The sequence below is a fragment of the Vipera ursinii genome (genome assembly GCF_947247035.1).
Source record: "Vipera ursinii genome assembly, chromosome: 1".
Classification (NCBI taxonomy): Eukaryota; Metazoa; Chordata; class Lepidosauria; order Squamata; family Viperidae; genus Vipera; species Vipera ursinii.
In genome coordinates, this window is record NC_139512.1 from 99,352,789 (window position 1) to 99,371,496 (window position 18,708).

The window sequence follows — 18,708 nt, forward strand, 5'->3', positions numbered from 1 at the left end:
CATCCATTTATCTAGACAGAAGTCAAAAGCAGCTTTCCTTTCCGCCCTGGAACGGCAGCTGCCGAGGAGCCAAAGGAGCCCGGTGCCCGCCTCGCTTTCCCGGGCATGCCCGCTTCTGCTTCTGCTCAGCGGGCAGCCCCGCGTCTTCGGCCGACCTCCCGCCCGACGCCCGCCCAGCCTTTCCTTGGCGCTGCGGCCGCCGTCGCACCGGCGGGGGCACCTGCTGCTGGCGCTCGTCACGCGGGCGGGCGGGAGGGCTTGTCCTGCTATAAAGCGCTCCGGATAAAAGCCCGCCCAGGCGTCCCCTCGGAAGCAGCGGCACCGGCGGCGGCGGCGGCGGTTTGTTGCTGCCGCTGTAGCTGGCCGAGAGGAGGCGGAGGCCCAGCCGGCCGGCCGGCGCGAAGGGAGCCGGCGCGATGTTTTACTCGGGGCTGCTGACCGATAGGAAGGACATGGACGTGAGGGAAGCCGCCGCCCTCCGACAGCAGAGGAGGATGAAGCAGGCCGTCCAGTTCAACCACAAGGACTCCGCCGACTTGCTGCCCTTGGACGGGCTGAAAAAACTGGGAACTTCCAAAGATACGGTAAGAATTCGGATTTTGGTCGGGTAAAGGGGGACGAGGGATGCAGACCGAGGGGTTGTAAAACACCGTAGGGGTGGGGTGGGGGGGTTCGAGCAGGGTTGAACTGGATGGCCTTTGGCTATCCCCAAATATTTGCGCTGCAATTCGGCGGGGGAGATGGGTGGAAGGAGGAGCGGGGAAGGGCGAGAGGGAAAAAGGGCTTACGATTTAATAATAATAATAATAATAATAATAATAATAATAATAATAATAATAATAATAATAATAATAATAATAATAATAATAATAATAAAGTTGGAAGGGACCTTGGAGGTCATCTAGTCCAACCCCCTGCTCAGGCAGGAAACCTTATACCATTTCAGACAAATGGCTGTCCAGTCTCTTCTTAAAAACCTCCAGTATTGGAGCATTCGAGGGTTGTTTTTTTTTAGTGAAGCATGTACAAGCATAGCGTGAATCGTGTTGACTTACTTGCAATCAGTCAAGGAAAGGAAGAAGAGAGGGGAAATTTAATTTTAGAAATAGTTTGCTAGGCTTGTGCCTCCCTCTCTCTTCGTAGTACATCAGGGGTCTTCTTAAAACAGCCTTTCTTGAAATAAGCTCAGTTGATTTCTGCAGAAGGGGCTTTTTATTAAATGAGTTCACAACAATTACAGCTCTAGAGCCCTGCTACCTCGAAGCTTGGAAGATTTTTTGGGGGGGCGGGGAGCTGTCAAATGGCAGTTTATAAGGATGAAAGAATTTTGGATCGAGAAAACAGGGCTGGAAAAACACTTTTAAAGCCCTTCCCTTTACATTGCTATGGCATTGATCCAGTAAAAGAGGTGTAGATGCTTTTAGGATAAAGAAGTAATCCTGTCACTGGCTTTGTATGACTCTTGTAAATAATTCCTTAAAAAGTGAAGAAACGCTTTATTAAAAAAATCCTTTCCCCCCCCCCTAAAGCAGAGGATTTAGGATTTTTTTCTCTATCTGCAGAGCTTTCCATTTCCTTAATATTGAAACATGCATTAAACATGCTATTTGAATTGAACAAAATGTGGTCAAGCAGAAAACTGTATATGCTGATTTCCTTTTTTCCCTGGACTTCAGATCTTATAGGGCATATTTGACTTCGAAGCATATGATTTAAAAAGCTGAAATGGTGTTTAAGGTGTGTCATATTTATGCTATCATAATTAATTACTTTACATCTGAGTGTGTACTGGGATTTCAAAAACTATATTGCTTAAATCATCTCTAACATGAACATCTATAAATATTTTTAATTCACATTTGTATTTCTATTTTATTGGTGTCTGATTTAATTTGGTCTCAATAGCTTTAATTCAAATCATTGTTTCTTAATATGGTGGCCTCAGCTGAGTTCTTGAAGACTGTTAGATGGGTAATGCTGGTTTAGGTGATCCAAGAGTCAGAACTATTCAGCTTTTTTTAAATCAACAAATTGGGGGAAAATGTAGACAACACAATAGGACTATGGTTATAAATCCCTTCTATCTGATGGGCTTTCATATATTTGAGATACATACATAGAGTATATATATTTGAAGCCAGTGGGCATTGCAGCCCTTAGCACTGACTATGGAGTCTACCTGTGCAAAAGTTAGAAGGTAAAAAATAAAATCTAGAGACAAAAGATCCTTTCCCCCAGAAACAGAATTAATAAATCTATTTTTTTAATGAACATGAAATAAAATGGCTTCCTGTGGCTCTTTAGCTTGATTACGGGCTCTCTTCCACTCTCTAAGGTTTATATGAGATGTGTTATTTTTACCAGCTAACAGAGATGTGTTGTTTTTACTGGCTAACTTAAAAGTTATGAATCAGGCTTGATGACATGGTAAATTGCAACAATTAACTTTTGCATGGCTTATGATGTCACACTTCATGCTATACTCAGCTATAGACACCTGGACCAAATATTTGTGAAGACAGATCTGAAAGCAGAAGCGTCAATTTTACTGCGGTGACCAGCGATGAGTACATTTGTGAAAAGGTACCTTGAGAAATTAAACAAGAGGGCTAGTGTTAGTGACATTTGTCCACCACCGCTTTTGCCGCTGACCAAAGCTGATATTCAGCCAGGGACAGAAAATGAAAGAATTGGACTTGTCAGAGATAGCATGTTCCAGAACCCCCTTATCTTAAAGCCAGAGCTAGGAAGAACCCGCAGAAGGTGTGCAAAGATTCCAGGAGCCAATTTTGTATATGGCCTAAGTCTGCGTGGGACTGATGGAGGAGTCCCTGAAGCCATAGGGCACTGGCAGGTTATGCCACTTTGTGCTACTATCAGAAGGAAAGAAATACCCAAAGATTTTATTCGCATGCATAGTAAGGGAATTAAGGCTGGTCTTTTCACTGCAAAAGAACACCATCTATATTGCCAGCACCATGAGCTCCACTGCAAAACGACTGCTGCCAAAACCATCCCCAAAGCTTTACCTCGTCTTCCCGATGCTATGACATATGGGAAGCCATATCCTCCTCCTATACCCATAACGGAGATCCTTCAACATAAGTTTGGTGACCAGTGGCTGCAAGAGCATCGGAAAGCTAACATGCACCTTAAGCAGAAGAAACATTTGAAAAAACGAGAGAAAACACACGAGGCCCGTATGACAATGTTGAATAAATATCAAATCCCTATGGAGGTAGATTCACAATGGCACATGCCAAAATTTCAGAAGATTGCTCGCCATCTTGACACCTTCCCAAGTCAAAAAGATAGGCTGAATGCCATGAAAGCACAGGAAATTGAAGCACCAGTCCGACGTGGCCAGTTTGGTTGGGGCATTTATACTCATATATAGGGCTCAGCTTTATAAAGAAATAAATGACTTTAATATACTTCAGTATGAGCTCTGTGCTGTGATAAAAAGTTTGATGGAACCTGCCATAAGTAGCATTAAAATGAAGCTTCCTGTGAGAAAAGAAAAATAGATAAGGACATGGCGTGTTTTGTTGCTGAGCTTCTGCTATCAGATAAATAGAAATGGAATTCCTGGCTGTCACCTAAAGGATGCATTATTACACCATTTGAGGACGGGGTGTTGGCACAACATCATAGCTTAATAAAAAGCAAGTTTTGATGTGTTTTAGCTAGAAAGGTTGTATAGTCTTTTTGCCTCCAATCTTACTTGGAACAGTGAAAAGGAAATACTCATTTTCTATATTAAAATAAATAAAATAGTAAAAATGTTATTTTTTCTGATCCCATTTAAAAAAAAAGCAGAGGACTTTGCATAATTACCAATAGGCTGTACATAATGTTAATAGAGGAATAACATCCTATTTTTAATATTTGTAAAACCCACTGTAAGCATAAATAATGGGTTTAATCTGTGAGTACAAAGTTCAGATTTCAGAATGAAATTTCAGAATTTTCTCTAAAAAGATATAACATGAGAGAATGTGACTGGCATAATACTTTTGTTTTCAATAATAAAAAAACACATTTCTTTGGACACTGCCTCCACCTACCTCTCCTGAATCTTTTTCATCTTCATTTATTTCTTCTTCCCTGTAGGTTGTAAAAGTTCCAGAGGTTTTGGACTAATTTATGATAATTTTTTTTCCCAATGCATTATGGATAAACTATATTTTTATATTATGCATTCATTCATATCATATACAGTTAAGAGGCATGTATATAAATACATTTAAGTTAGTAGCTATTGACATTTAAATCTGCCAGGAACTTGCAGTTGAAATTTCGAAAGTGCATTTACAGAGGACGTAGAACATGGAGAACATGGAGAATGTTGGTTTGATCTTGTCAAATTTGATTACTTGTACAAAGTATGCTGAATCTACAGCAGACATCTATAATCAATCTTTCAGCAGGGGTGAACTTCGTCTATAGGAATGGCCTTCAAAGAAAGGCTTAAAGTAACTTTTACATTACTGTGCATTCAAATTTGCAACAATCCCCAAGCCTGCAATTTAGTAAAAAAAACAAACAGTAATAATACAGTTGAAATTTAATAATTGATTCCTTAACATTAACACTTTGTAAAAAAAGATGATATTAATAATTGAGAATGGATTTGGGAGAATCACAAATACTCCTTTTCCTATATTCCGAATCGGTGCAATTAAAGATAGGCTGCAAGCCCTGTCTCCATGTGACAGAGCTACTTACTCTAGACTTGGACAACTGCCAGCATGAAATAATTATCCATGCCTCCCGTTCCGATGTTGCATGACTACAGTAGTTGCTATTGGAATTGGCCTGACGGGGCTGCCTGTATACCCCTGGTTCCACTTTATCTTCAGAGTTGCAAAATTGTTATGTTAAAGGCATTTAAAATACGGTAAATACTTTGCAACTGGCTATTTGAAGGGAAACTGAGAGTCCAATAGTAATATATTTAAAGTGGCAAAAATTAGAGGCAGTGATATATCCAATGGGATGCTGAGATAAAAATGGACAAATCCATATTGTTTGAAGGGAAGAGCAAGGATTTTAGAAAACCAAGAAGCTAAGAGAAAAGGGAAAGAAAATTTTGATGGTCATTTGTCTGAGGGAGCTGCCTTTTCATTTGCACATTGGTAGAGTATGTACCGTGTTGCCTGTTATGGTTTCTTATCAAGAAGGATACAGTAAGTGAAAGAGTTCACCTAGTTCCTGGCATGTTCTTCAGTCTTGATCTCTTTCCCCCCCTTCCCCAGATTTACTGTATCTCTTAAAATTATTCATTTCTTCAGTGGCTGTTCTCCCCAGTTAGAGTACTGTTCAAGACTACAGATGCAATAATTCAAGGTTTAGCGTATTGTGTTACCAGAACAATATAACAGAGTTGGAAGGAATCTTGGAGGTCTTCTTGTCCAACTTATTAACTTATTAATTAGGGTCTAGGAAAATGTTTTCTGAAAAGGCTTTGGGAACATTTCATATCATGTGGAAGGGGCAGTACATTATAGAGATAGGCAAGCGTAGCACTAAGTTTACATCCTACCTGGGAGAGAACAAGGATCCCATGCATGTGCATTTGGAAGAAAGGCAGGACAGAGCAACTTGAAATTATGAGTCTCATCTCAGTTCCACAACCTTTTCAGCTTTGCGGACCAGCAGAGGGGGAGGGGATGCTGCAGGCAAACGTGTGCGCAGCTCCATTTGCACAAGCAACAAGCACACACGCCTGCCGCTTGCACAAATGGAGTACACATGGAGCACACAAACACTCACCCACTGCTTGCACGAGTGGGGACGCGCACTTCTGTGGCCCAGTTCTGAAAGGCACAAGGCCTGGTAGGCCACGGCCAGGGGATTGGCAACCCCTGTAATAGATTAAGAGCAGGCTGAGTAATGGGTGCAGAGTAAAGGTGTAACTATTATACTCACTGCCCCATAGGGTCAGTGGGTCCTGAGGTCCTGAGCAGTCAATGCCACGGAAGCCACACTTTCAATACTCACAACTTGCTATTACTAAGGTTTGTTTTATCCTATATAAGCTAGAGAGTGATAGATTTTAGAGTTTATGGTTGTTAGTATATGGTTGTTTATGATTGTTTTTTTATATATACCTTGTACTTAGCTCTGGGAAGTCGGGGGGGGGAGGGGGGGAGGGGGGAGAGGAAGGGGGGAGGGAGAAGGGAGGGGGAGGGGGGATTTTTAAGGGAAAAATTGTATGTTAAAACTTTTCAATAAAAAAAAAATACTCACAACTTGCTGAGCCACAAAAATACATCAGTTTCAACACTTAAGTGAACGTAGTAGATATGGTTAATTGATCTGGTTAAGCGTGCTGAATGAATACAGTCTATATGGAGTTTCAACTAAGAATATGATGCTTGGGATTTTATAGATTATAATATGAACAATGATAGTATGGAAGTTAAGGTTGCAATGGGGGAACCATCTAGAACAGCTTTTCACCCATTGTACCACTTTTAGGATATGGCAACATCCAAGTACCACCAGTTGCCTAGCAAGGTGTCAAAAACTTGATGACCAAAAAAAAGGAAAAAAGTGATGAAATACAGGTAGTCCTCAACTTACAACAGTTCGCTTAGTGACTGTTCGAAGTTACAATGGCACTGAAAAAAGTGCCCCCCAAAGCCACAGTTCAGCAAGACACCTGCCCGCCCAGCGGCACTCTTCCTCCTGTCTGAGGTTTTCATTGTTGTGAGCATTTCTGTTGAGGATTGGCAGCAGGGGTGGGGTGGGGGGTGTTTGGTTTTTATTCCCCCCATCTGCTGGGTGGTTGCAGAGGTTTTGGTCACTTCACATGACCCTGGGACACTGTAACCGTTATAATTATGAATCAGTTGCCAAGCATCTGAATGTAAATCACAAGACGCTGGAGATGCTGCAACATTCTAGCTGATCAGCGCTTCTTCTGGACTCAGCAGAAGCGACAGGATCAGTGCCGAGCTCCAGCTGGAGCCTGGTGCTGATCCTGGCGCTTCCACTGAGCCCTGACAGCCCCGAAGAAGTGCTGATCCTGGCACTTCCGCTGAACCCTGACAGCCTTGCAGCTCCAGCCATCTCTCGCTCAAGCTTGTGCGGTGCTGCCATCGATTCAGCTCATTCCCCTCCCCCACTACCACTTTTCTAGGATGGTCCTGTACCACCTGCCAGGTGTACCACCGGTGGTACCCGTACCACTGGTTGAAAAGCCCTGATCTAGAAACAACTGTAAACCAATTCCTTTCACATATTCAACAGAGATGATTTTTTTAGTACAAATAGCATTTTCTTCATCTTGTAATTATAAAACTATGAAATATTATTAAAACAAAGGTTGCCCTCTTATTTTTTTCATTGTTATTAGCGTATTTGCTGGATATTCAATTTGTTGATTTCCAGCATAAATTCAAGAAGGCATTAATCTTGCCTTAATTAAAATGTAGTTCATTTTCTCCCAAGTTTATTGTAAGAAAAAATGTAGTTATCAAAGAAGTGTAATTCTTTAGAAAAAAATATTGATACTAGAAATGTTCTGCAAAATTTCTGTGTTTAATTGGCAAGAAACTTAATGCAGATAGAAAACTAAATATTAGCATATATTTCCATATTTAATATGAATAGAAAATTGACAATGGCATTGAAGGAAGAAAAAACTAACATGTATGTAAAGTACTGTATATTTTCATACTGCTTACCTATAACAAATTTTATTGCACCAAATTTTATACATTGGGAAATGTGTTGGTAGTAATTAAAATATTAAATAGTAATGGAAGGTTAATTTTCAGTGACTGGATAGTGCTTGGAGTCGCTTATCTGGAAGCAGTTTATATTAATGCATATATCATTTTTTCCCTTCCTTTTAGTGGGTCCTTGTCTAACATTTCTGGACAGATGTAGCTCATTGTGCCCTATGTGGACATTCAAAGGACACTTTAAGCCCTTAGATGGCCAAGAGGGGGTCACTTAGGAATGTTTCTACATAATGACATAATTTATGAACAACCATTCTACTGCTTGTAGAGGCGTAATAAGCAAGATAGGGAATGCCTAAAAGGTTTTAATGAGTGCTTCTTTCTTTAGTGTTAATTATAATTGCAATAGGACCATGAAAATTCTAATATTAATTCAGTACACAAAGATTAGTAAAACATTTGTTTTCCCAAAGATTTACTTAAATGGATGTGAGAATTTTCAGGACAGAGAAAGACGCACTGTTTTGCTCCTTAATCTCATAAACTAGAAAAGGGTACACATGCATTTGCTTTGCCTGCCTATTACATAGAGTCATATTTAGGTTTGGAAAAGGTTGGAAACTAAGTCTTCCCAGTTATTTTATTAATAGTTCCATAGCTTCATGAATAATATCAGGACAAATATTAAACCCAGCATAAATGGTTTCAGTTATCCTTCTCCAACATGATGAACTGCATTAGTTGTGCTAATGGGGGATTCTGGAAGAAGTCCTGTTTTTAAAGGAATGAATATTTTTGCACAAGCAGCTGTGCAAGAGGGCTGGATATTACAGTAGTGGCTGAAATGCATAACTGGATAGGAGTTTTGTGGCTAGTCACTATAATAGGAATACAAAAAAATAAGATGGATTGGATGGATGGATAAACAGACACACGGGATTTTTTGTTGTTGTTATGCAACCCAAGAAACATGTTAGAATACTCTTGATAGCTAGAAGGTGAATGCTTATAAATTAAGAAAGCTCTGTGCTCATCTATTAACCAAAAAAGGCAAGTTCTCTTTTTTCTGTAAATGCTGCAAATAACTAAATAGGCCTATTCCTGCAGATATCTGGTATCCTTGTAAACCTGAAATAAATGCTGGGGCAAAGCTTCCTTTAGAGAGCTGTCGAATCACGGCTTTAATATGACCAGTGATGAGGAATTCCCCAGCTCTCTTTGGATTTCACTCTGAAATTTCCTTTCAGTAATTTTAATCCATTGGTCTGTCTCTTGCTTTGTAGGATGAGACAAAGTAAACTTCCATTATTATTATTATTTCCTTTCAGATACTTGAAGATTGCTCCCTTATGTTTCTATAGTCTTTACTCAAAAGTAAGCATCGCTGAAAACATACAGGTATCATTACAATGCAAATTATACATGTGCATGTCACTAAAGCATTTAAAAGAAAATTCTTTATTGAGGCCACATATGTCCCATGCCTAATTCAAATAATGTGGACTCTCTGATTCTCCAGGTTGTAGATCATATGGTCCAATCCTCTTCTGAATTAAAAATCCATTAAATCATATCTTGAGAGGTGACCACCCAGCTTCTGGTTTGAAAACCTCTAGCAAATGGGAGTCTATCAGTGTCCTGGGTAGACTCTTCTAGTGTTGTGATTCATGGTCAGCCTGTGGGTTCGGCAGTTGGGTCGGACGATTCAGAGGAGGAGGAGGGGGGTGTTGGAGAGCCTGTAGAGAACAGCCCGGAGGCTTCGCAGAGCCCTCAGCCAGGCCCCTCCCATCTGGTCACTACACAGACCCAGCTGTGTGAGCCTGACAGCGTGGATGAAGATGACCCACAGCTGGCCCTGTTCAAGGACGCCCGACGCAGGAGGCAGTCAATCAGGAGTAAACAGAGGAAGGCAATGGGGCACCTCGGAAGGAGGCAGAGAGAAGCCACGCCTTGAACTGTTTAAAAGGGGAATGTGTGGGAGGGCTGGTTTGCTGAAGACAACCGTTTGAATAGCTCCTGTTTCATGGTTCGTGTTTCTGTTTGCTCTGTTTTATGTCAATAAATTTGGCAGGCTTAGTTTCAGCCTCTTGCCGTTTTGTAAAGGGGTTGTCCCTGCCTTTTCTGCAGGGCCGGTAGTAGGCTGGTACAGAACATCTAAGCCATACTTAAGGAAATTCATCCAGATATTCAGCACAAATCTCCTTTAATTTCAACCTATTGTCACATCTCTGTGCCTCACTTTCAGATTAGCTTCATTTTGAATATGGCAGTATTTTAGTTGTTTATAGAAGCTGCCAGGTCTCCCTTAAATCTTTGCTTTTGAAAAATAAACAGAGCCAGCTCTTTTTTCTTATGGTTTTGTTTTCATGTGTCTTATTTTCTGGAAGTTTATCTCTGAAACAATCTAGCTTATCCACATGATTGGATATTACGAAAGGACTGGACACTAGTCTTTCAAGGGAGGTCTAACTAACCGATACCCAGTGGAGTCATCTCCCACAGTCTGAATGTTATCCTTCTATTAAATGTTCTGTCAAAAATGGATTAACCTTTGTAGCTGCCTCATTGGATTGTTTACTAAAATTCAGCTGTGGTCCACTGAGACTCTTCAATCCTTTTTCCACATACTGTACTGTACTGATCAGGGCTTCCTAATTCTGTACCTGCGCATTTGATTTTTCCTCTATCCAAGTGCAAGGCTGCGATTAAGGATAATCTTTTAGGATTTCATTGTTTTGAATTATGTTTTTGCCTTCTGAGTGTTACATAATTTCCTTAGTTTACATCAGCTGGAAGTTAGGCAAGCATTCCTTCCTTTCCATCCTTTCTCTTTTCTTTCTCCCTCCCTCCCTCAATTTTCTACGTGTGGTTTCACAATTTGGAAAGGTAATTGTGACCTTTTAGCTTGCTGCTGTGTATTACCAGTGGTAGATGTAGATGCATGAACATCATGAGACAAGAGAGACTGAAATTCTCTGAAGTTCTGTGCTTTGTCACCAAATTTTGACAGCTGGATCGTGAGTGCATTGAGACCTGAAATGAGACCCTTGGTGTCTTTTATTTTAAAAAATATGTTTTAATATTGAATTACGCCAAGAAAAAATGCAAAATCTGTGAATACAAATAAAACAGCATGTACACTATATGTGTACATACATAGATATTCACACACACACACACAGATGCACCATATAAAACAACCTAACAAACAAGAGAAAAGACAAATAGTAAATCAAATAATACAGTACATTTATAGAAAAATTGCCGTGACACAGTTTTTAAACAGCAGATTGAATCTTGATCTCAGGGAATCACATTGCTTTGGTTTTTCCTCTATTGATAGATCACCAATTCAGAATCTGAGAGCTGGCAAATTTTAATAAATAGATAAATTGTTTAAACATAATTTTTATGTTTAAACACATGGGCATCCTTAAACTTTATCTTCTTCCAAAAAAATTACTATAGCAAGAATATACAATTAATAAAAAGTTAACAAGGGACATGACCTTAGTTATGTAAACATCTCAAAGGTATTACATCTCCAAGATCGGAAAATGTGTAGACTTTCTAAACAACCTTTGAAGAGTCTAATAAACCTGCAAAAAGATTTTTTATGAATTAATCTTATTTTAGAATCAAAAGAAATATATCAACATTTCTTAAACTTGTGAAACTCCAGTTTCAAGTCCTGCATGTTATCTGTATATGTTCTCTTTTTTAATTAATAAAAGTGGTAATACAAGTTATTTTTAAAAAATATATATTTTTACATTATGTTTGACAAGGAAAGATTGAAGTTTGAGCTTTCCAAAAAAATTAATCATTAATTTAGTAATTTGTTTATCTAAGTAGAATTAACATAGATACCATCTTAGAATTTATATATATCAATCTTGAAGCAATACTCATGTTCACAGCATTTATTCTTTCCCATAAACTTTCACCCATCTATTAAAATCACCATTCTCCATTATGCAATTTGAAATATTCATCTCTATCAAAATGAGATGCTGGCTACCATATGTGGTCTATGGCTTGGTCTCCAAGTATAAGGAACTATTGACTAGGGATCAGACAATTCAAAACAATTAATCTGTGGAATAGCTTGCCTTCAGAAGCTGTGGGTGCTTCATCACTGGGGTTTTTTAAGAAGAGACTGACTGGACAGTCACTTGTGTGAAATGGTATAGGGTCTCCTGCATGAGCAGTGGGCTGGACTAGACCTCCAAGGTCCCTTCCAGCTTTATTTTGATTGATTGATTGGCATTAAGCACAACTAGTTTGTACATATATTACTTCAGGGTATGTTTGAGTATTTAGTTGGAAGTAAATTGAATTAAGTCTGTAGTTTCTTGTTAATGACTTTAGCATCATAATGCTATTCCTGTTCAGGTCATATAAGTTAGGTATAGAATCACTTTGGTCTAGTGGTTAAGGCACCAGGCTAGAAACCAGGAAGCCATGATTTCTAGTACTGTCTTAGGCATGAAAGCTAGCTGGGTGACCTTGGGCCAGCCACACACACTCAGTGCAACCCACTTCACAGGATTGTGGTCCTGAAGAAAGTAAGAGGAGGAAGGAGCATTATGTAGTTGCGCTGCTGCCTTGAGTTGATTATAAAATAAAAATGGGAGGAATTTAAATTAAATAAATAACACAATTTTTTTATAGTAGGAACAAACATACAGCTACAGGAAGCCAATCTTATAGGAAAATAGGAAGATCCCATTTCAATATTGTCTGATCACTCATCATCATCCTTTAGTGACCGAACTGATTTTCTTTCAGCTCTGCTCTAACACAACTTCCTTTCTGCAGTTTAGAACACTGGAGCTCAGTGGGGCTTGGCAGGGGAATATTTTCCCATATTGCTTCACTATACCTCTTATTTTTGGAACTCAGAATTCTTTAATAAGTTTCCCAGACAACCTTATCAACAAACCTAATAAATCTAATCATTTTCTAGTTCTTGTAATAAAGTGCCTGCTTTGAGTTTTCTGTTTATATAACCAGGATGTGTTGAACTGTTGTCTCATTTGAATGTAAATCACAAGACCCTGGAGATGCTGCAACATTCCAGCTGATCGGCGCTTCTTCTGGGCTCAGCTGGAGCTTGGCACTGATCCTGGCACTTCTGCTGAGCCCTGACAGCCCCGAAGAAACATTGATCCTGGCGCTTCCACTGAACCCTGACAGCCCTGCAGCTCCAGCCATCTCTCGCTCAGGCTTGTCCGGTGCTGCCACCGTTCAGCTCATTCCCCTCCTCCGCTACCACTTTTCTAGGATTGTCGCATACCACCTGCCAGGTGCCAATGTACCACCGGTGGTACCCGTACCACTGGTTGAAAAGCCCTGTTGTAGTAGATGTATAGGTTTATACAGGAAAACTGTACTTGGATTGTCAGGGAGTTTTCCTTTCCCTCACCCCTCATTTTTTTCAGAACAACCAGAAAGAGCACAGCGCTTATACTGAAAACATAGGAAGGGGCAGAGATAGTTATTTATTCCATTTATGTTGTTATAGCTCAGGGGCTGGCCACTGAATCAAGTTGTTTGCATCTGATTGGCTGATGGCAATGTCTTGTTCTCTCTATTTTTAGCAACAGATTGCATAATTCATGGTGAATGGCCGAGTTTAATGGGAGTTAGAAGCATCAACTCCTAATCCACAGTGTCAGCAAATTTGTAGCATTTCAGATGGGATTTATTTCTCAGACATGGCATTATGTCTTGAAAATAAGTTCCTTTTTCCTGCAAAACATAAGAAAATCATTGAACTAAGAGGAGACTTTCCAGTGTCACTGAATGGTATTTTCAGAAAGAAAAACATTTCTGAAGGTGTATCAGACTAAGCTGCAAAAGCAGCAACACCATCTGAAATTCTTTTTGTGCCGAGCTGTTATAAGAGACCCAGTTTGGTGTAAAGGTTAAAAGGGCACACTGAGAAACCGGAAGGCTGTGACTTCTACTTCTGCCTTAGGGACAAAGCCAGCTAGGTGGTCTTGGGCCATTTATTTACTCTCAGTTCTAGGTAGAAGGCAGCGGCAAATGACTATCAGAATGACTTTATCCAGGCAGTAGCCAGGAGTCAGAACTGACTTGAAAGCACAAAGCACTAACACACAAAAACCCTGACTTGTGTGTAGTTTTGCCAGCTATTCAGGACAGAACAAAGAATGTCAAGCTTCTCTACTAATTGCTCTCAATTTCTACATAATGGGCAAGAGCAAGTTGACACAGGTTTAAAAAAATTTGAGTGCTCTCTCACATACTTTGTTGAAATCTTTGACCATTTTTTAAAAGCAAGACTGAGTTGAGAAGATGATTCCTTATTTCAGGGAAGGATCTCTTTTGTCTTAAGACATTGTATGCTTATCTGGTTTTGACTTAATCTGTGAAGTGCACCCAGCCTCTAATGGGATATATATTAAAATAGTTAAAATTAAATGATGGTGATATGGTAAATGAATTAGATTTATGTACAGTTGCAAGAAAAAGTATGTGAACCCTTTGGGATTATGTGGTTTTTTTTGCATGAATTGGCCATAAAATGCGCTCTAAACTTCATGTAAGTCACAACAATAGAAAAACACAGTCTGCTTAAAATAATACTACACAAACATTAGCTGTTGTCAAGTTTTAATTGAAGATAAGATGGAAACATTCACAGTGCAGGGTGGAAAAAGTATGTGAACCTTTGGACTTAATAACTGGTTGACCCTCCTTTGGCAGCAATAACCTCAACCAAACGTTTCCTGTAGTTGCATATCAGACCTGCACAACGATCTGGAGTAATTTTGGACCACTCCTCTGCACAAAACTGTTTCAGTGTAGCAATATTCTTGGGATGTCTGGTGTGAATCGCTCTCTTAAGGTCATGCCACAGCATTTCAATCGGGTTGAGGTCAGGACTCTGACTGGGCCGCTCCAGAAGGCATATTCTGTTCTGTTGAAGCCATTGTTTTGTTGAATTACTTGTATGCTTTGGGTCATGGTCCTGTTGCATCACCCATCCTCTGCGGAGCTTCAGTTGGCAGACAGGTGGTCGTACGTTTTCCTGCAAAATGTCCTGATAAACTCTGGAATTCATTTTCCCATCAATGACAACAATCTGTCCAGGCCCTGAGGCAGCAAAGCAGCCCCAAACCATGATGCTCCCTCCGCCATGTTTTACAGTGGGGATGAGGTTTTGATGTTGGTGTGCTGCGCCATTTTTTCTCCACACATAGTGTTGTGTGTTTTTCCCAAACAACTCAATTTTGGTTTCATCTGTCCACGTTTGAAGTTTGCAAAAGAGCACCTGGATGTTCCACAGCACTACTGGCAAAATATACTGTGGAGAGATGAAACCAAAATTGAATTGTTTGGGAAAAACACCTGACCTCAACCCGGTTATTGCTGCCAAAGGAGGGTCAACCAGTTATTAAGTCCAAAGGTTCACATACTTTTTCCACCCTGCACTGTGAATGTTTCCATCTTATCTTCAATTAAAACATGACAACAGCTAATGTTTGTGTAGTATTATTTTAAGCAGACTGTGTTTTTCTATTGTTGTGACTTACATGACGTTTAGAGCGCATTTTATGGCCAATTCATGCAAAAAACCACATAATCCCAAAGGGTTCACATACTTTTTCTTGCAACTGTATGTATTGGAAATTGGTTCAAACTGACTTAGGCACAAATGTTTTTAATTATTACAGTATAAATGTAATGATTACTGCTTTGTCTCTATAAAATACAACTTAAATTTAGATGCTGACAATCCATTACTAATTAATCACTACTGATTGATACCTAATGGAATATTTTTGATTGCTACATAGATTTATAAACATTGGATCTTTGAAACTTTAAATGACTGCCAAGTACAATCTGGCTTTGCTTTAACTGTGTTTTCTCCCATGCCCTGATTTTTTTTTTAAGCAACCACACAACATTTTGCAGAGACGCCTCATGGAAACAAATATGTCAAGATTGCGGCACAGTCGAGGAACATGCTCTCAGAAAAATGATCTCTCAGCTCAGACAAATAAACTGAATCAAATGAAACCGGATAGTCCCCCCAAGACAGAGGAGGAGGACCTCATTCTCATATGTTGCCAGGTAAGCTTTTGTGTCATGTAGGAGATCTGTTAGTCCATTTCCTTTACTTTTAAAAGGTTCTGTATTCCTACCTCTCAAGGTAATAGAACTTTCCAGAACAAGACTTAGGAGCATTCTGCTCCAGGCTGCCTCAAATCTAAGGATAAAGTTTAAGACTGCTCATATCTTGTTTGGATTAAACATTAGAGTTGAAAGTCACGAATGAAGGCGAATACAGGAGTCCCAAGATAATGTTGTAGGATCCAGTCTGGGTTGGTCACTGGGACCAGAGGTTTTGTCTTCTGAACTTTCCGACTCGTTCTGGAGCCCATCCACGGGGAAGGTATGAGGGGGAGGTTGAGAGCTATGCTCTTTGGCTTAGGAGTCACACAATTGTAGCCTTATGTGATTTGTGTTACAACTAATAGAGCTACTCCTCTGATGAATTCTGATCATGTAAGTTTAGCTTGTATCCTAAAGTCCTGGAGTTATTCCCCATGTTCTGAGCAATATCTACTAAGGTCCTTCCCTAGACAAAACATTGACTCAACCCAATGGCCTGCAAATTAATTAAACTGGCTGAGTTTACACAATACATTGAGTATATATTAGGCAATTTCATTTTAGTCTTGTGTGTGTCATATACCTTTCATGTGTGAACCAGTTTGATTTTAATAAAACATATATCATTCTATTGTCCTTTGGTAAACATTACTGTGCATGGCACAGAAAAATAATCAACGATAGCATGCAGAGGAAAGGAAAGAAGTAAGAGAATATCTGGCTAAATCTAGTTTACTTCCACACCATTTACTCTGTTTCTCTGTACTTTTCTGATTTTACAAATCATCTTTGCTTTCACCGAGTTTACATTGTGCTTGATATATTGCCTTTTGCTTTTTAAACTTATTATCTCTCCTTTTTTCAGGATTTTATTAATACCATGAAACCATGGTGATTTTACTATTTTTCCCTTTTGCGCAACTTATTCATTGTTCCTTCATTTATTTGTTTTGCAATTCAATTCTCATTTGTTATCTCTTATGAACAAAACATTTTGACATTTAAACATACTTATACTTATTAAACTTGCATATGGTTGTTTTCAGGGAATTGACTAACAGTTTACAGCAAAAATATAAAATTTCCACTTCAAGGAACAATAAAGCATCCATGGTAACATTCATGCATCATGACTTTCTTAAATACCCCGTTCCCACTGCATTCAACGTGTTATGTTTTTTCCTGACAAATCCAACACCCACTTCCATGTAAAAGGGGGCATAAATACACTTTCATATACATCCAAGTTTTTTCCCAGTAAAAATTTCTCACATAGATTATATACTGTCCACTGTCTAACAGCATTTGACTTCTTAAAATTTCTCCATTTTGTTTTCCCATCTAATAGTCTCTGAAATAGCATGGCTTTGTAACGGGGTTTTGAGCTTTAATATATGAAATACATTTTAACTTGGAAACCACCCCTAATAATATTTGGTTCATTGGGTGGCTGTTGGGTGAATCATTGTCTCTGCTCAACTTATGTCTCAGAGTTATTATGATTTTTGTTTTTTGGTGTTCCCTGAGCATGCTTCTCTCCCTGCAAGGTCACATAATCAGGCTAGGTGTGCAGGAAAAGATGCAAGCTCAGAGAACATCAAGAACCCTGTAAGTCAGCCCTGTGAAATATATTCTCATTATGTCAGAGTTGTTGTGAGCTGTTAGTGCTTCCTTGAGTTCCTAAATAAAAAGCAGTATAAAAATCTAATAAATAAATCCAAACACTGGGTTTGTACGACCCACTGGACCACAAAATATTCAACTATACTTTAGTCAAGCATTTTGTGCTACTTCAGCTCCTGCTGCTAATTTATGGTGCTTTGTTGTATTAGGTTTTCTGGGAAAACCGCATAACCCTTGGTTAAGTCAAGTGTAGCTAAGGGTCCTTGTGAACATAGCTATTGTGTCCCCAATGCTTAGGGGTGGGAATGGAGGTAGAGCTTTTTTTTTTCTAAAACTGTATAAAAAAACAATAGAAATACAGATAATTCGCTTACCATCAGCTGATATTTTGCAAAAATGCTGTGTTTTTTTCTACAGTGTAATGGGAAGGAATTGCAAGTTGTGGTTAATACTGGATGCCAACGCAATATAATTTCATCTGCATGTCTGGAGAGATTAGGGTAAGCAAATACTCTTTGTGGGCTGTAGCAATTGATGTAATGCAATCAAATTATCTTGCTCTTACAAGCTGAGGTCATTATTAGTTGTACTGCTCAGTTACAGATTTAGGTCCTAAGGTTACCTTTGAAGTTGCAAGCTGAGCTAAGAATTTGCTACTGCAGAAAGGGAGAAAAGAAAATTATGGAATAAATTACAAAACTATTACTATTAATAGTGGTGCTGAATCAAATATTCTGACTCTTAAGCAACATTTCTTTGGGCATCTGTAGCACCCTTCTTTCTGTCATAGAGTAATGATCTTGAAAGGAGCATCTAGTATAATATATATAAATAGATAGCTTTTGTTATTGTTCTTTTACTTTTGTTAAACAGTGTTTGCAAATTACTGAACTGGTATAAAAATCTCCCTAAAAACAGGCTGAAACAGCTAAATGAGAACCTGTCTTTCAAACCAATTCTTAATGCGTACAAGTTTAAACAATGTAAGTCTGGAACAAGGGAACTGTGTTTCAATAAATTTAGAATGATACTACATATTGGGAAAGTATTTTGGTCTATCATTTTTCCTGTTTCTAAAATGGCCTTGAAAATTCTTAGTTTGCTGACCATGAGACGATTATTTTAGCAATAACAATTTACAGCTTAGGGGCCATCCCATACCAATTACTGAGAAAATAAATGCCAGTTTTTTGTACTGTCATGACTTATTTAAATAACACTGTGGGTCTCAGTGGTTGTG

At 39.2% G+C, this 18,708-nt stretch overlaps 2 protein-coding genes across 2 annotated transcripts in view; both read left to right on the plus strand.

The window, feature by feature from the left end:
• Positions 1–416: 416 nt before the first annotated feature.
• NRIP3 (nuclear receptor interacting protein 3) overlaps positions 417–18,708 on the plus strand; it is a gene marked incomplete at its 5' end in the record, with an annotated part of 34,816 nt that continues 16,524 nt past the window's right edge. The window contains 3 exons of the mRNA XM_083374380.1: positions 417–584; positions 15,624–15,803; positions 17,886–17,968. Of these exons, the coding sequence (XP_083230506.1) occupies positions 417–584; positions 15,624–15,803; positions 17,886–17,968 (431 nt within the window). The remainder of the gene's footprint in view (positions 585–15,623; positions 15,804–17,885; positions 17,969–18,708) is intronic.
• LOC310632467 (cilia- and flagella-associated protein 77-like) lies at positions 2,564–3,397 on the plus strand (the record flags this gene model as incomplete). The annotated part of the gene is made up of 1 exon (XM_083349686.1): positions 2,564–3,397. The coding sequence occupies one exon, from the start codon at positions 2,564–2,566 to the stop codon at positions 3,395–3,397; it is 834 nt and encodes a 277-aa protein (XP_083205812.1).